Source organism: Thermobia domestica, chromosome 1, assembly GCF_964235325.1.
Source record: "Thermobia domestica chromosome 1, izTheDome1.hap1.1, whole genome shotgun sequence".
NCBI classification, from domain to species: Eukaryota; Metazoa; Arthropoda; class Insecta; order Zygentoma; family Lepismatidae; genus Thermobia; species Thermobia domestica.
In genome coordinates this window covers 70,029,592-70,051,809 of record NC_137454.1, presented here as the reverse complement: position 1 = coordinate 70,051,809, position 22,218 = coordinate 70,029,592, and the positions used below count along the sequence as shown (strand labels likewise).

Genomic DNA, 22,218 nt, shown 5'->3' with positions numbered 1-22,218 from the left:
CTCTGCTTCGTTATTTGGAATTTGTCCTAGTATTTCTAAAATTTTTGCATTTTCATTATTTTTCGTCCACATTTTATAGGCCTGTCTTAGTACCTGGAAATGTATTGGTTCTTCCTGAGCCAGTACCTGTAGAGCCTCCGTTGACATGGTTTTTATTACACTTAGGGTTCTTATAGGTACCCCTCTTTGTGCCCGATTTATTGTTTGTCTTAGTTTTATGTTCATAAAAAGTCTGTGGCACCACACACTGGCACAATAGCTAAGTACTGGCATGATCACTGTTTTGTTGTAAGTTTGCAATATCCTCTTAGGGATTTGGTAGTCTCTTCTTGCTATTGTTAGTAATTTACAAGTGCTACTTTTTTGCTCTTATTCGTAATCTCCTCTATATGTTTTCCGTAATTTAATTTTTCATCTATCCATACTCCCAGGTACTTAAACTCTTTAACTCTGTCTATCTTTTTGTTGGATATCTTTATAATAGGACCTCTTAGAATTTTCTGTCCAAAAATTGTATATTTTGTTTTTGTTCCGGAAAGTGTTAAATTATTTGTTGAACACCATTTTTGTAGTTTTTCTAGTATTATGTTTCCCTTTCTTTCTACTTCGTGTCTTGAAGATGCCGACAACACTATCGCTATGTCATCAGCATAACCAACTACTCCTTCTGTTTCTTCAAGTCGATTAAGACATTTCAAACATGGATCTATTACAATATCCCACAATGTAGGGCCAGATATGGATCCTTGTGGGCATCCTTTTGTACTATATGTAGTTATATTTTTATTTGGTGCTATGTATGTTGTGTTCCTATCAGTACAGTAATCTATCATCAATTCATACAGAGACTTTGGTACCCCCATTTCTTTAAATTGCTTAAATAGTGATGGCCACCATAGGTTATCAAAGGCCCCACTTATATCTACGTATATTACTACTTGATATTTCTCCATCTTACCCTTTTCAATTAGTTCCAAAAGTCTCCTTATTGCAGTCTCAGTACTTCTTCCTTTCCGAAAACCATGTTGTAGCCTATCATTTTCTATATTTCTGTATTTGTTTAATCTTTTTACGATAACTCTTTCGAAGAGTTTGCCAATTGTATTTAGGAGACATATTGGTCTGTAAGCTTTTGGATCGTCGTTCATTTTGTCATCATTCTTTTTGATTATGACTAAATTGGCTTTCTTCCAGTTTTTAGGTACCCTTCTCTGTTTTAGACACAAGTTGTACAGTCTTGATAAGTATGGTGCCCATTTCTCCACTTGATCCTTGTATATTTCTGATTTTATATTATCCGGTCCTGCGGCTTTCTTGTTTTTCAGCATTTTTATGTATGCTACTATCTCTTCATTCGTAGTTTTTTCTATTTGTTCATCATTTCTAGGTGGTATTTTCATCTGATTTCGTACCTGCCTATGTTCATCGTTGTCTTTAGTTGGGTCGTCAGTCGGTAAGAGCTTTGTCATTAAATAATTTACTGTATTTTCCCAACCCTTGGTATGTTCTCCATTGTCCATTTTGAGGGTAGAAAGTGTTGTTGGCTTGTTTACTTTGTTACTAATTATTTTATATGGTTCGCCCCATATGTCTAGATTTATGTTTTCCCTTAAAAATGCTTTCCAACTTTTTAATTTTGTTTCTTTTAATTTATCTTGATATTTGCTTTTAATTTTTCTATATTTTTCTAATCTTCTTTCTTTGAGTTCGGCATCCCACGTGGCTTGGTATAATTTCCTTGCTTTTCTGGTTTTCGTTTTCAGATTTTGCAACTCCCCATTCCAAAATTTTTTTGTTTTAATCGGTTTGTCATATTGTGATTTTGTTTTTGTTGAACTTTTGATAGCGTTTATTATTTCGGCTTCTATTTTTACCGACAAATCATCCACATCATCATCATCATTTATATTCGGTAAGTTTATGTTTCTCCAAAATTTTTCCCAGTTTATTCTTTTGGTGTTGTAGACTAGTGTGTTTTCTTGTGCTTTAATATTTTCTTTCACATTTGTACCGTCAATCTCGAACATAATAACATTGTGCTCACTTAGCGTGGCCGTATCTAAGACCCTCCAGTTGCATATTCTGTTACTTAGGTGTAATGTTGATAATGTTACGTCTATATTCGATTCCCCACCTTGCGTGTTTCTAAATGTTGGCGGATGTCCTTCTTCGTTTATAACCACTAGCTCATTTTGCGCGATCATTTCTTCTAATTTTTTCCCTTTTTCATCCGTAATCCTACTATTCCAGATTGGTGATTTGGCATTTGCATCCATACAAATAAGTATTTCGTCGTTTTTATATGTTTCGCATATTTTTGTCAAATTTATTAAAAAAGGTTCGATGTCCAGACTAAACTGACAGTAGCAGTTTATGATTTTATAATTTCCCATTTCTGTTTTAAGTTCGATGCTAATTGTCCACGGATCTCTAAATTGAATTAAATTTAATGTTTTGAAATTCTTGTTTCTATTTACTATAACTGCCATTGGTTTCTCTCCTGTGTTATTTTTGTTCGGTTTCTCCCCCGTGCCTGGTTTATCACCTGCGTTAGTTTTAGGTTTCTCTCCTGCATAGATAACTTCCATTGATCCCATCACCGTTAATTTATTGTTTTTGGTGTAGGGTTCCTGTATGAGAATAATATCTATCTCCTCTTTTTCTGCTAATTCTTGAATCTCGTCCATGACCGTTATTGAGTTTCCTGCGTTTATCTGCATGATTTTAATCGTATTGTTTGCAGTTAATTCAACCATTTTGATGGTCAAGGATTAAAAATTTTGACGTGGCAATGTGGCCACTCTGCTTTATGGTCATAGACGATTCTCCCATATTGTTTAGCGAACTCTCTATACACCTTTTGCAAGTCCAGTGTCATTTGTCTTCTTTTGTATACTTTGTTGACATGTTCTCAAAGATTGTATGGATCAGATGTTATCCCATTTGCCTTTAGTTCTATTTCATCCACGTCTTCCAACTGCGGGAAGACAATGGTTTTTCCGAGTTCAATATGTTGTCGCACTAAGTGTCTCAATGCCGTAGTTAGCAATTTAGGTTCTTCTAATCTTGCAAGGATCATCTGCGTTTCAATGTTTTTATATAGTTTTTCCGTGTCCGGTATTTCTTTGTTCTCATATTTTTCCTTTCCTATTAGTAGTCTGTCCATCTTGTCAGATGCATCCCAATCTGTTTTCTTTTCCATCTCTTTAATACTTTCTTTCATTATTTTTGTTTGTGGGTGTTCTAAGTCTTTTCTAACTTCATTCTCATTGTACCCATGACAAACCGTCTCGCTACATTCTTTTTCGTAATATTCAAGTGCCAGTTTTGAGCTACTGAGGAGTCTTGAGTCCATTATTTTCATTTTTAGAGTTAGTTTTTGTGTATTTTTTATTGTTTTGAATAATCTCTGGATTACTTCTTGCGGCGTTTTGCTCCATAACCCCATCGCAAGTGCTGGGACTAGAATTTCTTTTCTTATTTTATCTTTACTTATCTCCAGGGTTAAAATGAATCTTAACACTATTTCTAGGTCTTCCAGAGCCGATTCTTTATTTGATCTTATATGGATGAAGTTGGTGCGAAACTTATTCGATGAGTAATTTACTCTGATGACTTTGTCTCCCTCTTTAATATCCACATAATACATTTTGTCTATTTTAAAGTTTTCATGAGTTTTAACCACGTTCTCAGCAAAACCTTTTGGGAATGTTGACAAATCAGGATTAATGAGATGCATTACACACGTATTCGTATCTTCAAGATCGATATACCCCCCTTCTATTATAATATCCTTTTCTGCGCTGCTTATTGGTGTTGATTTTTCTAGCCAATCTTCAAATTTTGCTTTTAAGAAATTCTTGCTTCTATTTTCAGACCTAATTTCATCTCTTATTATATTGGACTGACTTTTCTTTTTACTTTTTGTGTTTTTTCCTTGTTGTTTATAAATAAATCTTTCAGGATACTTATCCATCATAGTCTATCCTTGCGATGGTGCGCTCGTAAAACATTTTGTAGGTCGCGCAGTCCTTCTCTGATTTAGCCTCACATTTCTTTTTTCTTTTGTTGCACGGTATACAGATCTTTGCCTTGTCTTTTTCAATACAATTTGAACGTTCATGTCCATGTTTTCCGCACTGTATGCAGATTTTTTCCTCCTCTTTGCAATGTTTACTCACGTGACCATAGTCGAAACAAAACAAACACCTTGGGATAGTTACAAAGTCTTTGACTCCGTGGACCTCATACATCAGATATATTTTACCTTCTCCAATCAGCTTCCTTCTTATACCGGCGCTCGTTTCGATTACGAGATGGCATTTGCTTTTGTTCTTGGGTCCCGTTCTAAAGCGTGGGTTTATTTCTTCTTTCGCTTTTTCTATTTCTTCTTCCTCAAAGTTCTGTTCAATTAATGTTTCTACCAGCTCTTCGTTGGTGAATTCCGCTGGAACATCATATATTATCAACAACGGTTTTTTCTTTTTTGGCTTTTCGACTTTAACCATCTGATGCAGGTTTCTGTTATTCGTTATCTTAGCCATGTCTGCATTTGAGGCAGTTTCCACAATTAATGTATTTTTCGTTTCTTTCATTGCTGTTATTTTTATTTTTTCTTTAGCGGGATTTACTAATCTGACAAAGTTCGCCTTAACTGTGGTAATATTTTCATTTTCTTTTGCTTTCAAGAAGATGGTAGGCTTCTGTTTGTTTTTTGTGTTTTCAATCATTTGCGTTCTCTTTGTAGTCTGTTTTGGCGCCTGTTCTCTTCCTGCGATAGTTGCATACAGTGGTCTTTCTTCTGCTCTTGTTCCTTTTTGTTGTTTAAGTTTCTCAATGTCTTCCTTCAATTTTTCGTTTTCCTCTTTGAGTTTTCTATTTTCCATCTTTAGGTGGTTATTTAACCCTTCTACCTTTGACTGTTTTATTACCCAACCAATCAGCTTCCTGTTAATTGTACGTGTGATTGCCGAACTTGCTTTACTTTTCTTGACAGCTTGTTCTACAAAACTTAAAGCTGTTTCATACTCCTTTATTAAATCTTCCTCTTGTATTTTGGCTGATTCATCTTCATCTTTCGTCTCCTCTCCATCACTTAAAATTTGGCTGTCATCGTTATCATCATCTTCCATGTTGCTTTGTTTTTTTGTTGGGGTGCCGTCCTTCCTTTTCTTACTGTCCTTGTTGACTGGTGAGTCTCTCACTCTTGCGTTGTAGTGTATGAACAAAACAGAGGCGTTGTTGCAGTCAGTATAAATTAACACCAATAAGAAAATTCAAAAGAAATCCAGAAGTTACGAACACCCGATCCAGGGATCACTAGCATAAACCTATATTCGGAAAATCTGGTAATTCTTTCTCTAGTCCTCTCACGGGACAATATTTGGATCTCCAAAATTTATCCTTTCATCATCCCACAAACAATCTAGAAATGTTCCACAGGAATCTCACCGGAAGTTTATAAAGACATAGACAAATCTAGACGGGATCTTCACTAGCAAAAATACGGATATTCCCTTACCACGCGATTGCGCAATGTCTGTGATATGTGGTAAGCTAACCTACGCTACGCTTACCAAAGTTACGCTTGAGGAAACTAATCATACCTACACAACAAAGTTAAGCTAACGCAATCAACCAAAACTAACCTAAGATACAATTACCTTAGCATGCGTTAGAAAAATATAACTTACATAAGGGTTTTAATAGTGAAACGTAAGTTAGCTTCAACTGTGTGAGTGTTGTAAAGTCGTCGTTGGGGGACTTCGCCCCAAGCCCCTCACATTTACAGTGTTGACAGTAAAACATACGTTAGCGTTGTGACGGGCATATATCAGCATTGTGAAATTGTATTGGAGCGGATTAATTCTTCTTTTACAGCAGGCATGGTTGTGGCACTTGTAGAGAGAACGTGGTTGGCAACATTTAATAACTGAAAGGCACTACTTTTGAGTATTAATACTAAATGCATGCACATATATTTGATGAAAATTAAATAAAACATGAAAGTAATAAATCTTTGAAAATAGTAATTAGGAGTAAAGAAGGAAAATGAAAGTCTCGCGAAGATATATTAACATAATCACAGTTGTATAGCAGTATAACATGAGAAAATGTAAATTCAACACCTATTAGTTGGCTCTCATCTGCGGAACCTTACCCCTTATTTTGTCTAATCTTCTGATGATGGCGGCCCCGGATGACATCCTAGTGAACCTATTATCAACGTTGTATTACTAACTATTTGCTGTTATTTTAATATAATTACTCCTGTTTTAACTTCTATCCTTATCTGCTAACTATTAATCACAAATATTGCTTATTATCATGCATTCTTTGCTCTTCCTTAAATACGTATGCATCTATACAGGGTGATTCTTTATAGGTTTTACAACTTCAATCAATTATAATTCTTTACTGGAACTACATACAGACTTGATTTATATATCATTATACTGGAAAACACTTCAAGTTTGGATTCCCGGCGGGAGCTCATGTGGTTTGGATTCTACGTTAATCAGTAGGTCCACGTCTCATATAGCTTCGCTACTGGACGGAACGTTAAACTCAAAATCAACTCAGCTCAACTTCAAGTTTAAACTCACGTAGTGAGCAGCTGCGGAGTTGACCACACGCGACGCCCCGGTCAGTTGTTGAAAATGGAGACTTTCACTGGTGAGGAAAGTGCTAATAGGGTTTTTCGGACTGAAGAAACGAAGTCAACAATAAGTGTTCAACGTTAAGTATCGCACACAATACGGCGAGGAACCACCCAGTAGAACAACATTGTACAAATAGTACCAGATAGTTGTTGATACATCTGTGCGACACACAAAGTTTCCAGGGTGCTCACCCGTGACTGACGATGTGGTGGAAGCAGTTAGGGAGAGTTTTGTCCACACCCCTCGAAAATCTACACGACGTACATCACAAGAAACTGCTATCCCTCAGACCACTGTTTAGCGTGTATTGCGTAGACGTTTATCCATGAAACCATACAGACTGTCCTTGGTTCAAGCACTGAGTGAAGCGAATAAACACACCCGACATGAATTATGTGCTACCATGTTGGATCGCATTAGTGGTGATGACTCATTCTTGAACAATGTGGTATTCAGTGACGAATCAACTTTTCACCTTTCCGGCCGAGTCAACACACAATTGTCGTATTTGGGGCACGGAAAGCTGGCGCACGTGGAACTGCTTCGTAACAGCCCCATAGTGAACATGTTTTGCACTGCTTCCAGAGCAAAGGTGTAGGAACAATTCTTCTTTGCTGAGAGCACTATCATCGGCATCCCTAACTTGATATGCTCCAGAACTTCCTTGTTCCACAGTTAGATGAAGATGAACACGATGGCCACTTATGGTGGCAACAAGATGGCGCCCCTCAGCACTACCTAATAGACGTATGGTAATTTCTTGATCAGCGTTTCCCAGATTACACGCCACTTGACTTCTTTCTGTGGGGGTTTGTGAAAGATAAGGTGTACACCCCCCCCTACCTGATAATGTTAATGAACTGAAATATCGCATCACAACAGCCATCTCGGGTGTTACCCCCGAAATGCTGGCTACTGTTTGGCAGGAAATCGACTTTCGTTGGAGTGTATCCAGGATGACCACAGGTGCACACATTGAGCCATAATGGATTTGTCACAAAAAAGGTGGTGTTTTACAGTACTATTACATATAAACCAAGTCTGTATATATGTAGTTCCAATAAAGAATTATAACTGATTAAAGTTGTAAACCCTATAATCACCCTGTATTGTATTACCAAGCAAAATTAGTACCTTTAAATTGTTGTGTTGAGAATCTACGCACTATTGAGAAATAATCGAAACAATAAATCCTTACCTTCTCACTGCTATGGAGGATATAGCTTTGAAAACAGTTACTAACAATTCATGAACGATGCTAGCCTTTTTCGTTGTTTGAATACGAGGGTTGGGGCAAAAGTCATGACAACTATTATTTTTCTTTCAGATATTTGAGCGGATCACAAACTTACATGTGTCGTGTGGAAGTTTTGCAGGCATAGTGTGTATGCAGAACAACAGATGGCTCTGTGATAGCTGGTAGTAGCAACGCGAGGGCTGTGAAATCAGTCAGTTGGTGAGTGTCGTGTGAGATGGAAGTAACCCGTGTTGAACAGCCCGCTTACATCAAAATAGCCGTTCTCCGAGGGAGAAATGCGATGGAATGTCACAGTGAATTAGTGGAAGCCCTTTGGAATAATGCCCTACCATATCGGACAGTAGCACGGTGGGTAGGAAAGTTTCAGCAAGGACGCGTTTCAACCAGTGATGAGCAACGTTCGGGACGACCTGTCAGTGTGCGGACCGACGTGGCACGTGCCGTCATCGATCAGCTCCTGGATGAAGACAGACGATGGACGCTACTGGAGTTGGTGAAGGCAAGTGGCATCGAGAAAAGCACCGTCCACAGGATATTGCGTAATGAGCTACAACTACGCAAAATCGCATCGCGGTGGGTACCACATGCACTGACGGAAGTTCAAAGGTAGATGCGCTATGCAATATGCTCCGACCACCTGGCACGCTGGCAACAGGACGGCGATCAATTCTTGTCACGAATAATTCCCATCGATGAATTTTAGGCCAGGGCATACGAACCAGAACTGAAACGTCTTTCCGCGGAGTGGCGACATGTTGGATCACCAAGGAGGCAGAAGTTCCGTCAGAATCCTTCCCCAGTCAAATTGATGGTAATCGTCGCGTATGACGTCAGGGGTGTCATTGTTTGCACTTTGTTCCACATGGCAGAACAGTACTACAGGGACTTCCTGGTGCGACAGGTACGACGTGGCGTTCGGGAGAAACGTCCGTATCTTGCGGACAGTGCAATAATCCTGCACGATAATGCAAAACCACATAAAGCAGAATGTGTAGGGGAGCTACTGCGATGTTGGGGATGGGAAGAATTGGAGCACCCACCGTACTCTCCTAACATTTCGTCCTGTGACTTTGATCTCATTCAAAAGATTTTAAGGAACCACTACGTGGCATGCGGATTGCAACACGCGAGGACATTGCTAATGCTGTGCGCGAACAATTGACCCGATTCACACATGGCGCGGCAAATGCTGAGTAGGATGGTATTCAGCGCCTTCCACATCGTTGGCAGCGTGTGGTGCAAGTAGCAGGGAACTACTTTGAGGGATTTTAGGTCCAGATTTGTCATGTCAACTGTATGCGTACTGTGTTGTCAATCTTTTGCACAGTGAAGGCCATATTGCCCTGTATACTACCGTAATAAATTAGTGTGTTACGATATTTCAGTGCTATTCATTTCCACACATGTAGTTAACACTTTGCCCTTTCGTCTGTATATCTCACATTTTCCAACCAGACTGGTATCTTCAAGAAAGAAAAAAAAATAGTTGCCATGACTTTTGCCCCAACCCTCGTAGATATACAACATGAGGCCATATGGTATAAAGACATCAGTTGACGCATAAAACACCAACCAACATAAAAACGCAAACTAATTTGTGCTACGTGGTCACTAGAAAGCACATATACTACCTAACGGAGTCAAGGCAGGAAAGCAGCACTGGGACCCGTGCATCTGCAGGGAGCAACTGCGTTATCAACGGTGGGTATACAATAAACAAGGATAATGGAAAAAATACTTCATCTGGCATGAAAACACACGACTTTCGTGTGATATAGCTTTGGGACATTACCAGTTCTGGCGTGAATGTTCGTCGCCGTAGACAGGAGAATTCTTTGTTCCTTTAGGAATAGTCAGCCTTTCGCCAACAAAATCTTGTCTCCACTTCAGGTACATCATGCTGCATTTATAAAGCAAATCCGTACAGATTTACTGTACAGATCGCATATTTGTAATAATATCTCAATAGACCAGTGTAAATAATCGAAATGTGTTGTGTTGTTGAAATATACAGTCTGTCACAAAAAATAGCACCACTTTGAAAAAACTGTTATATTTTTAATTCCAGCCCTATTTTATACCCTCCTTGGTCACACACTATTCAACTGATCTTTTAATATTTCTCTAATATTTCTGTTATGCTACTGTAGTACAAATATGAACATTACATGAAAACATTGAGTTTTATTCATTAAGGGACCTTATAATCCAAAACTTTAACTTAATTTAATTTATTTTTTATTATAACACTCTTTGTGCAAAGTATCGCTGAACGGTAGGTAAATTATTGAAAGTAAATGAAAAAAGAAAAGTTGTTTACAGCAGAATCTTTATGACACGTCAGTCTTCTGTTAAACCGCTACGGGTCAGCAAACCAACGGGATATGATGTTCACAAGTGTTTCACTTGGTGTATTATCCAGCTTGAGGTGCCAGATTCGAACCGGTTCCTCAGTGATTTGTCTCCTAGATTGATATAACATCCCATGTACTTTTTGTTACATAATATGCCACAAATTCTATATAGAATTCATATCCGGAGAATTTGATGGCCACCATAAGCTTTGCAAATTCATACTTTGAAACCAGCTCGCTACACTCCGCGCTCTGTGACATGGCGCATTGTCGTGTTGGAAAATAAAACAATTCAAATTCAAAACAATTCAATTTTTCAAATTCAATGAAAAACAGTCAACATAAGGTCGTAGTAACTTTCGGTTCAGAATCAATGTAATATGACGCATTAATTTGTTTATTCCAGATTTTAATTCATCCTACTCCATTTGAAGTAATGCACCCGCAAAACATGACACTTTCATCAGATTTCCTTCTTGTGGAAACGTACTTTGGCTTCACATTTTCTCAGTTTCTCATCCAAAATTTAATTCCACTATAATTTCCAACAATCATAAATTTCTCATCCAAGAAAATTACATGCCACTACTGTTCATCAGTCCATGCACCGTGTCTAGTCATGAGCTCTCTTCTATTGTTTACATGTTTATCAGTTAAAAGTGGGTTCTTTCTTAGAGTTTTGTTACGTAACCCTTTTTCATTAAATTGTTTGACAACAGTCATCCAGCTTATGTTATAACCTGCATTAGAATAAATAGCCACTGCATTCCATATCCCTGGAAGCTCTGTCTGATACAGCCAATCGAAAATCCTCTCGATTCAATCTCGCTGTTGTTTTCTTTTTCTGCCACACCGTTCTCATTCAGAAGACATGTCATGCTCTTCTTTCTTGTTTATTATTCTACCAAAGATAGTATGATCTATACCTAGAATTTTGGCGATTAGTCTATTTGAGTAGCCCTCACTTTGTAGTGTCAGAATTCGTCTTCGTTTACAAAGGCTTGTATCACACACTTTTCTCATATTTCGAGTTTCTAGGGAATAATGACATTTTTCAGCGTCTTATAATGTACGAGAAGCACTTCCGTTTAGAACGTAAATAAAACAAATATTCGATAATACACAATTCTTATTAAAACTTGCACTTTACACCGCTCCGAAAAAGCAAAAACAAAACAATCATATTAAGTTTCAACCACACTCATATTGAGTACAGAAACACCACCCGGAGAGCATCTGAACTACTGTAACGCAAAATACTGCTCTGATCTTTCCCCAACTTAATAGTATGCCCCAAGCGATGAGGAAGAGTCAATCTTCTATGCTTCTATATAAAATAGTATTGAGCTAAAGCTGCAGGATACTATAGATAACGTTCATGATACACTTATTACTAGAGATGCAAGGGCTCGGAAAAAAACCGGCTTTTTTGGAAAAAACTCGGTTTTTTCTGCTTCGCTTTTTTGCTTGGGAAATTTTGGGCTTTTTTGAAAATTTTGCTTTAAACTGATAGAACAGACTTTGTTTCGCTTCTCTACAACAAAAAAAAAACTCATTTAAATAGTGGCTGATGCAGATAATAATATGAAACCTCGAAAATAAACCATGAATTTCAAAAAGATTTTTTAAAATTCTTAACATATTTACATTATGAATTCCGGGGGATTAACCAATATATGTAATAATATTTTAACCTCGTATATACTATAAGTACTTTAAAAAATGATACACAAATAACTAGCAAAATTGTATGTAGTATTTTTACTTTAAAATATCACACACCCTATTTTTGAAGCAAAATAATGAAAAACATGAGAGAAATCTGCACATCAAGAGCTTCGTTTCGGGTGGTTCTGTACATTCTTGAAATTTTTCAGTTAAGTTTTAACTTTCATATACAATGTATGAATATTTCAAACAAATTTTTCACTGATTGATCACATACGTAATAATCTGTTACCACCTATCAGTACTTTCGGATCTGCAAAATCGGTAAAGCTCCAAATTCTGTAATGCACTGACTGCTCCTTATGCTTGTTCAGAATCGGGAAAGTATCGAATTTTCTGTTCATGCATGATATACGTAATACACAGTTCATCTGAGCGTATGGTTTCCTAGGCTGTAGAATATATAACCACCATCACGGTTTCTGAAGGTTTCTAAATTTTTAAATGCTGAAAGTTTCTAAATTTTTAACAAGAAAATTCAACATAGGCTATAGTTGCGATTTTTTTTTTTTTTTTTTTTTTTTTTTTTACAAAAAGAAAAACTATGGAATACATTTAAAAAGAGTGGAAAATTCACATTTACTCTTCTAATTCATATGAAATTATTGGAGATTATCAGTGTGAATTTAGTCGAAACCGACCAGATATTTACCATTTAACAAATACTCGAAAAGAAATAGGAATATATTACCCAGTACATCAACTGTTTATTGATTTTAGAAAAGCTTACAACTCGGTAAGGAGGGAAACATTGTACATTCTTACAGAATTTGGAATACCGAAAGAGCTAGTTAGATTAATAAGTAAATCAATTCCAGAGTAAAGTCCGAGTAGAAAAATGCGAGCTTCCACGTCTAGATTGGCCTGAAACAAGGATATGCGTTATCGCCGTTATTATTCAGCTTTGTTCCGGAGTACGCTATAAGAAAAATCAAAGATAGGAACCAGGGCCTAGAGTTGAATGGTATTCACCAGGTTATGGTGTATGCTGATGATGTAAATCTGATAGAACGATCGAAACAAATGCAGAGGCCTTATTAAACGCTTGCAGGGACATGAGTAAATGCAGAGAAATCTAAATACAAGGAAGTTACGGCAAATTATGAATGCGTTAAAATGTCAATTAATACTTTCGACACAGTGGATACTTTCAAATATCTTGGATGAGTATTACCAGACCAAAATCATACCCACAAAGAAATTAAATGTCGACTAAAATCAGGAAATTCTTGTTATTATTCAGTTCAAAATATTTTGTCGTCGCGAATTCTGTCAAGGAATTTAAAGCTTAAAATATATAAAATGATAATCATGCCTGTTATGCTTTATGGTTGTGAAGCATGGTCGCTTATGCTAAAGGAAGAACGCAGACTGTAATTATTTGAGAATGAAATTCTGAGACGAATATTTGGACCCAAGAGGAACGGGAATGGGGAATGGTAGAAACTTCATAAGAAAGAACTACATAATGTATACGTTTACCAAACATCGTTCGAGTCAAGCCTAGGAGGCTCAGGTGAACAGGTCATTTAGCCAGAATGGAAGAAAGTAGGAACGCTTTCAAAGTTTTAACTGGAAACCCAATCGGGAAACGTCCATTAGGAAAATCTAGGCCCTAGCAGAAATAGGAATACAGAGTAGAAACTGGATTGAATTGGATAAGGACAGAAGTCAATGGAGAGCTTTTGTGGTCATAGAGAAAGTGAGAGTTAAGCACAAGTGCACAACAAACATGGGTGAGTGGTTAGCTTTCGCGCTTCTATCGTGAAGTCAGGGATTCAACTCCGCATTCGACCATTTTGACAAAAGTTTTTCTTAATTCCATCTGTGAATGTAGAGATAGTGCGTGTACTGTGAATCCTGGCCGACTTCCTTTCTAATCGTTTTTAAATCTTTGTTATTATTAATTACCAACAGTGATGGATTTGCGAAGAGGGTTAGGGTGGGGATGTCTTTCGGATTGAAGCCTCTACCCCGAAATTACGGAATTTCTAAAACAAACTAAATATTTGTTTTGCCTGTATTCATAAACTTCAAGCTGTTCTCAAATAAAAAATTAGGAATTTTTAGAAAAACTAATCATTAAAAAGAAACCCTCCCAAAATACTTTTCTAAATCCGCCACTGATTATCAGTATAAAATGGTATTCAAGGTTGTATCTGGAAGATTATAGTTGAATATACAAACGAAACGAAATATTTGTTATGCCTGTACTCATAAACTTAAGCTCCTCTTAAATAAAGTTAGAAATTTTTAGAAAAACCAAACATTATTGAGAAAAAAACCCTCCCAAATATTTTTCTAAGTCCGATACTGATTATTTCTATCAAACGGTATTCAAGGTTGTGTCCGGAAGATTATTATTAAATCATTGCACAGCTACAGTATAACGAAATGTGGAAGTACGCTCTGACAGATATATTGAAAAACGCACGCTCTGATGTTTATATTGAAAACCATAAGTTTAATTATGTGATAGAAGCTAGAGTACTAAGCTCTAAGAAGTGAAACACGGATGACTAAGAAATGATCTAGAGAAGAAAAAATGTCGATAATTCAGATGTTAAAATCAAGTTAAATAGCTTCTAAAATTGCCCTCAAATACTACGTACTTTATTTTTACTTTAATTCATAAACCATGTGCTCCATCCATCATGATGGTGAATTACAGAACGAAATATGGCATTCAGGTCATGAAATCTTATTTAACTTTAGAGTATACTATAAGAAAGCTATTTAAACAGAAAAATCATGAAAATGAAAAAAGCCAAAATTTCCAAAATTCTCGTTTTTTTCCCAAAAAAGCCGGCTTTTTATGTGCAAAAAACCATCGATTCAAAAAAGCCGGCTTTTTTGCATCTCTACTTATTACAGAAAATACTGGATTAGGAAACCGGAAATACTGAATCAGTATTTTTTACTACAATTATTGAGAATGAAACAACAAAATAAAACATTTTTACCAAGGTGGTTTAAACAGTTTTTTTTTTAAAAAAAAAACTGTTTGAAACCAAAAAACGAAAAATGTTCTTAAATGTATAAGTTTTTGTAAAATCTTGATGAACACACATTTGTGGGTTATCACGTTTCACTCCCGTATATTATTAGTATTATATTCAGACCTAAATTCCCCACTCATTACTCAAAGATTATACTACAAAAGCAACTTTTTATATATAAGTTTATGAATGTTTGTTTTGTGATTTTTTAATAGTTTATTATTATTGTTATGTAATTGCAATCAAAGAAAAATTCTAAATATTGTTTCGTTTTAATAATGTTTACTATTGACAAAATACATCGAAACGCCGTACTTTGTGTGTGTGTGTGTGGGGGGGGGGTATAAAATCCCACGAGAGACATTTAGTGAAATGAGAAGTATCTTTGGTATCTATTTATGCATAAATGAGTGAGCGGAAGTGGACTCAAATAATTCGTGTCTTTATTCACTTTTCTTACTGATATGCAAATTAAGTCGTCGTATTACTTTAACTTGGACTAATAAAAGTCGTTGTTAACTAACTTGGACTAAATTAGTTCTTCTGTACTCTGTAGTACTTTGAAATTGTTCATATGTAATTCAGTATAATGGTTTCACTTCTAAAACTTTATCTTTTTGTCCCTCTGAAATGACTGACAATTATGTTAACAAGTACGCCCACGTCAAGATCAGTACAAGAGGCGTCCTTCGTGAGTCGGCAGACGTATCGCATTTGTGGCCAATTAGTCCTGGTTCGGAGTTCAAATGGAGGACAATTTCTCTCTGATGTAAGTCGAGAAGGGGTTTGGATTCCACTTTAAGCTTATGTGATCCCTTCCAGCATAACCCGGTTGTTGCATAATTACACCAAGGCTTATTTCTGTCCATATATGATATGAATACATAGAGCAAATTACTTAAACCAAAAAAAAAAAAAAAAAAAAATGGTTTAAACGGAAAAAACTGATTTAAACCAAAAAAACCTTTTTTTTTAAAAAAAAAAAAAACACGATTTTTGCCAACCTTGTTTTACACTACATTCCTTAAAACTTACGATCTTGCAATTTGCACCAGAATTAATCACGAAAGTACCCGTACTTAACTGCACCACATAATTGCACTAAGGCGAATCTCTTATGTTGTTATAAATAGATTTTATGTCTCTACTAACTTGTGCTTGAAATACAAATACCACTCAAACGTGATGTCGCAGAATGATACTGTCTAGCTTCTCATACGATTCCTAGTACTTTGAAATCATTATTCGCAAAATACTACCCGTATGAAATTAATTCTGTGCATCACCTAAGGCTCTAAAAATGTAATCAATCTGCTCAAGGTAAGCATGATTCATCAGTGACAAGTTAATGAGGCAATTACATAATATTGCTTTAACGTCCGACTCTTCACAAAAAACAATGTTTGTTCCTTTTCTGTTCAAACTTGGAAGTACTTTACGAAAGACCTATAGTTCTACTTCGGTGCCACAAAAATAAGCTATTTTTGTATACCTTACATGTAAAGCGCAAATATAGTTGGCACTTAACTATATTTGCATCAGTCATTAAGTATTTGCATATTATTGATGATGTGTTAAAAGTCAAACATACTTACCAATTTCAAATGCAAAGTTGAAACTTACGTTTTAAATAGATAATTTGGATTATGGAACTAATCAAATATAAACACCCATTAACCCCCCATAAGCTGTATGTTGTCTGCACTGAGCTGCCTGTGCGTAACAACAAGAACAGTATACACCCGGCGTGCTTTGTTTTTAATAAACATATCAAACAAATGTGTTTACGAAATAAAAGTGTTTAAACATCATATCATAACTACCACACAATAAATGATCAAGAAATTGAAAAATCTAAAGACCTAATGATAATAAAATTGTAATATTGTCCCCAAAACAGACAGAAAAAAAGACTGATCTTGGGGTATATTCAGTAACGGTTTGCGTCAACGCAAGCAAATTATATTAGCGTAATAACTATTTACGTTGCGTTGATGTACGCAGAATTCTGTGAAGACTGGTGCGGAAACCGCTATGGTTATGGATAAGCTGCTGTAGATATGTTCATTAAGAAAGTTGGTTTGTTTATATCCTAGTATATACAATCATGTTCCAGCAAAAAAAAAAAAAAAAAAAAACTTTCCTTTTTGGCAAAACACATCTGCTCTGAGTTATATTTTATCAACGACTTCCGATTTTATACACACAGTAGAGATTTTATTTCCTAACACGCTATGCGAAGTGGAGAGGTAAATACGAGATCAGGTAGCTATGACAGACAAGTAGCAGAGCGGACTAAAATGTCGAAACTACAGTGGAAGACCTGATTTTTTAGTGACAAAACTAATTTAAGCTATTATTTATACGAGATATGGCAATTAAATAACGAGACTCCCCACCTCCTGTCGCTAGGATCGTGGGAGCAGGTAGCTAATGATGTGTTGTTGATTGAATCTTCATGAGCAGCCACTGTTTGTTTCATAATTCTGAAAGCTTTTCTTTTCTTTACACGCTTGCATGAAGAGGACAGTGTTCTATAGTAGTGTCGGAATCATGGTGAACAGTAAAGTTGAGCAGCGCATTAACATCAAATTTCTGGAGAAATTAAACAAAACACCAACGGAATGTTGTGCAATGTTAAAAGCGGTGTATGGTGATAATACTATGTCACATGCGCGAGTTTTCGAATGGCATAAACGATTTTCAGAAGGTAGGGAGGAGGTTGAAGATGATGAACGACCCGGCTGCCCTTTGAGTTCAAGAATGGACGAAAATGTTCAAAAAAATTAATGAACTTGTGCGGAAAGACAGACGTCTGAGCATTCTGATGATGACGAACACTAACAAAGAGACAGACAAATTTTGCATGACAATTTACACATGACAAAAGTTTGTGCAAAAATTGTCCCGAAAAACCTCTCTTAGGAACAAAAAGACATTCAAAAGACCATTTGCTGTGACGTCATGGAACGACTCAAAGCAGAAACATGGATTTTCCAGTATGACCTCGAGACTAAGCGTCAATCCAGGCACTAGAAGACTCCTACATCGCCAAGAATGAAAGAAGGACGAATGAGCAAGTCGAAAGTGAAGGCAATGCTGGTCGTTTTCTTTTTATCAGGAATATCATCATGACTGAATAGATGCCTCATGGTCAAACGGTAAATCAGACCTACTACAAAGAAGTCCTAATCAAGCTGAGGGAAAGAATAAGGAAGAAGAGACATAGTTTGTGGAAGAACGATGCATGGATCCTCAACCAAGACAATGCGCCTGACCATAATGCCCCTTCTGTGAAACAATTTTTAGCAGCCAAGCGCATTCCTGTGCTCGACCATCCTCCGTATTCCCCAGACCTGGCTCCATGTGACTTTTATCTATTCTCAAACGTGAAAAGTGCATTGAAGGGAACACATTTCCAGTCTGTGGAAGAGGTGAAAAGAGAAACTGCAGAGTTGTTGAACAGTGTGACATCTGATGACCTACACCATTGCTTTGAACAATGGAAGGCACGTATGCAGCGGTGTATAGATAAGGGAGGGGAGTATATTGAAGGGGATAAAGTCAATTATAACTTTCTTTGCAATACATCACATTTATAACACCAGTCTCGTTATTTAATTACCACACCTCGTATATTTTTGATGCATTAAAACTTTCCAGCCAACTTTTCTCCATTTCTGACTGGTTATTACAAATTATGCAGTTTGGCATTATCAACGTGGTATACGACACCCTTTCTGTTGATAGTTTCGTCTCTTTTGAATTGCTATGATGACTTGCTCTAGAGCTCTAGTTGTTGACAGTAGAGATACAAATCTATCGTCCATTACGACAGCAGCAGTTCGTGATAACGATAAAATAAACTGTGCTTAAAAGTTAATTTTCCTATAAGATCAATATTTCAGAGTTAGAATAGACATATGGAAAATCACAATTAATTCTATTCCAAATTATGAATATTTCGATAACAGTGGAAAGTGAGTAAATGTGATTTTTTCTTTCTTAATTACACAATACCTCACTCTTCGTTTCCCTTGTGTCTTGTGCACTAGACGGGAGACGAACAATTCAGAAGTCGAAGAGAACAAAGCAAGTGGAGTGTTGGTTGTTGAACGAACAGAATGTAGTTGGGTTTGATGTTCTATTAATTGGCTCTTTAATTTATAAAAGAAATTTTGTCTCGACCAATTTATTATTAAAACAACTAAAAATGTTCTCATATCCTTTAGCGTGTATAAATTAGTTTATTTGCAATGCAAAACCATGAAAATTAAATATATTAAAATGGCAAGCTCATAAATGTAAACATAGTGCATTACGTGCCAAAATCTATATATGATGAGTAAGGCGGATTTTCATGTGTCCTTTACCTCCGTGAGTTGCGAGCGATTGTGCTAAACAGCCAATGAAATCACGCATCGGAGATGGCGCGCTACACTCGGGTCAGAGTAGAAATTTGTTCAATTCTGACGGAAGTAGCGCGCGTACACTATTGTATTCACTGACTAACATGGCGGAAGTCGCAAACTTTCTATTTTACGCATGCGCATTAGCTAGGGAGTAGTAATTTGGCGCAATACACGCACGGATGTATGAAAACGAAAATAATTTACGGTGAATACGCTACATGTGATGCTTCCGTTCTAACGCGGGCATGAAAATCCGCCTTAATGAAAAAAATCTTCAAACGTTATATATGGATTCTATTCCAACCAGAGGTAACATTGCGGGAGGACGCGGGGGACGCCTTCCCCCACCTCCAAAAATATGCAAGGCATCCCCCAGTTTCTAAAAAATTACCGACTGGACCAGAATGCGATTGCGAATACGAATTTACCAGCACGTGTAAATAAATTGGAGTGCCTCGATTAGTGTCAACCTGCGAATTGCGAAAATCGACGATAAGGTGCGAATGCGAACGATCCCAACCTGCTGGGCTTGTTCGTTCGAATTCGTGCGAATGGAGAGTCTTCTCCAGAGGAATTGAGCGCTACGTGAGAGAAGAAAGTTTATTTTGCGTGAAAACAGACGACGTTGCGAGGTACGGAGATAAAAGAAATAAATAAAATAAAAAATAAGATGGAAATAGATGTTGATGCTTTAATAAATTGTATTTTTGATAAAGATCCATTGTGGAACCAATTCCATCCAGATTATCAAAAACGACAAGTCATGAACAAATTATGGGCAGATGTAACCAAGGAACTTGGAGTGGAAGGTATATGTATTTTTCTTTGTTTTGTCTTTAGAATACTAGAAAAACTTTTCTTCTTGTTGCTCTAGTTGAGGCAATAAGTTAAATTCTCCCTCTTCATTTCTTGATAAAAATGTCTTTTATCCACATTCGTCTTCTTCGAGCACTCAAGACTTTAAGGTACGAATTTTTAACCAAAAATATTTCATATTGAAGCCTTGAAAGAGACATTTCAACTTGATTCGCAGCCTCAAAACTTCGGATCTAGTACAGGAAGAAGAATTTGCAGATCGCATTCGCATTCGCAATCGCATTCGGAAGCACTGGAGGCGCGGCCTTAGGCTAAGTGAAACGATGATTAAAGCTAGTGAATGATGATGGAAGAATTGGAGGAATGAAGAGTGAGAGGAAACGGGAGTACCCCGAGAAAACCCACCGACACGATGTTTTCCACCACAAACTTACTTGGCCGGGAATCGAACCAGGGGTTCCATCCATCAGAGGTAAGCGCTTTACCACTGAGTCACCATGTCCCCCAAAAGAACGATTTTTTAATACTACTTGATATTATGACTACTAAATAAATACGTTTCATTCTTGCAGTGCTACAACCCAACCAAAAACTTTCAAATATTATGAATGAAATAAGAACTTAAAATAAATATTACTAAGCTTATTGCTGAAGTTTTATATTTCAATTTTGGAAAACGCAAAAGAATAAAATTCTAGTAACAAAATGTATAACTATTTCTAGTGTTCTCTACGGGACAAGACGAGACTAGAAACAATTTACTCATCTCATATTGATTCTTGAAGATTTTTTTTTTCTTTTCTCGGAAAGATTTTCTCTCTTGAGAGCGTACTTACAACGTTTTAACGTCCATTGTAAGCAGAAGCTGCACAACACTTTTCCAAAGTCACTGATCCTGTCTCGAGGAAGCAAGAGTGGTTACTAGGAGGCGTGTGGTTGATAGATCTTAGCACACATTGACTAAATTGTCTAAGATTTTTATAGTACTTTCATTGCACTTTCATTTCTACCTTTCACGGAACTGAAAGTTGGAACTAGGATTGTTTTCGTTTTCACTTTTCTAAAATCATCCGTGTTACAAACAAAACGTCTTGTCACTTCTGTTTTAAAACGTTTTCACTCTCCTATATAGTTCTTAAAACTTGGAAATGATCCGTTAACTATATACTTTTATTTATTTATTATTTTTTTTTAAATCTCAAAATGAGGAATGTTTTACTTGGTTGTTCTTTTTCCTAATCTCTTGAGGAGTGTTTAAAAACACAATGGTTCATCATTTAAGGAAAGAGCACCTGTGATTCAAAATGTGAATAAAGAATGAAACATTAAAATGTTGCCAATAAGTTAACTCAGGACATTTCGTAGGACAGTTTAAAAAACAAGGACAGTTCTCGATTTTCTAGGCGTCTTTGCAACACACAGGACAGCTCTTTGAAAAACAGTACTGTACTGGGAAAATGAATACGTCTAGTCACCCTAGGCTTGGGTGACATTATGGAAAAATGATTAGAAACTAATGAAAGCTTTTGAAATTTGGATATGAAGAAGAATGGAGAGAATTATCTGGCTCGAACGGAAAACTAATGAGAAAGTATTAGAAATAGTTGGAGAGAAACTATAAATTTTAGATATTATTAATGAAATAAAATGAAATTTTTCAGTTTTACGTCCCACTATTATGCCGGTTGATGATGAGTAACGCATGAAATGGTGGAATGAAGAAAGTGGGAGGGAACGAAAGAACCCCGAGAAAACCAATGCACACGGTGCTTGTCCACCACAAAGTTCCCTTGGCAGGAGTTGGGATCGAACCCGGGACCCCAAGCACCAAAGGTGAACTCTCTACCACTGAGCGTGTCGCCACGTTTGGCCTAATCCTCGTTTCGCCTAACCAATTATCTGACACTTTTATGACAAATAATAAGATTTGTGTCCGCCATTTTAGGCGAAAAAAGGATCCTCGTTTGGCCTAATCCTCGTTACGCCTAA

General features: G+C 36.7%; 2 protein-coding genes across 9 annotated transcripts in view; one reads left to right on the top strand and one right to left on the bottom strand.

Annotated features, from left to right (window-relative positions):
• The window catches only part of Gpo1 (glycerophosphate oxidase 1), an 87,042-nt gene extending 70,256 nt beyond the window's left edge, over positions 1 to 16,786 (bottom strand). For 2 of the 8 annotated variants that reach the window (XR_014131494.1, XM_081758434.1), the window contains exon 1: positions 16,597 to 16,786. The gene's annotated coding sequence lies outside the window, so the exon portion shown is untranslated. Of the gene's footprint in view, positions 1 to 16,153; positions 16,176 to 16,596 lie in introns of those variants that run through there. The other 6 variants (XM_081758408.1, XM_081758444.1, XM_081758417.1 and 3 more) reach the window with 6 other exon arrangements.
• On the top strand, positions 8,135 to 8,530 carry LOC145685625 (protein GVQW3-like). Its single transcript, XM_081758038.1, has one exon. The coding sequence runs from the start codon at positions 8,135 to 8,137 to the stop codon at positions 8,528 to 8,530; it is 396 nt and encodes a 131-aa protein (XP_081614164.1).
• Positions 16,787 to 22,218: the final 5,432 nt, after the last annotated feature.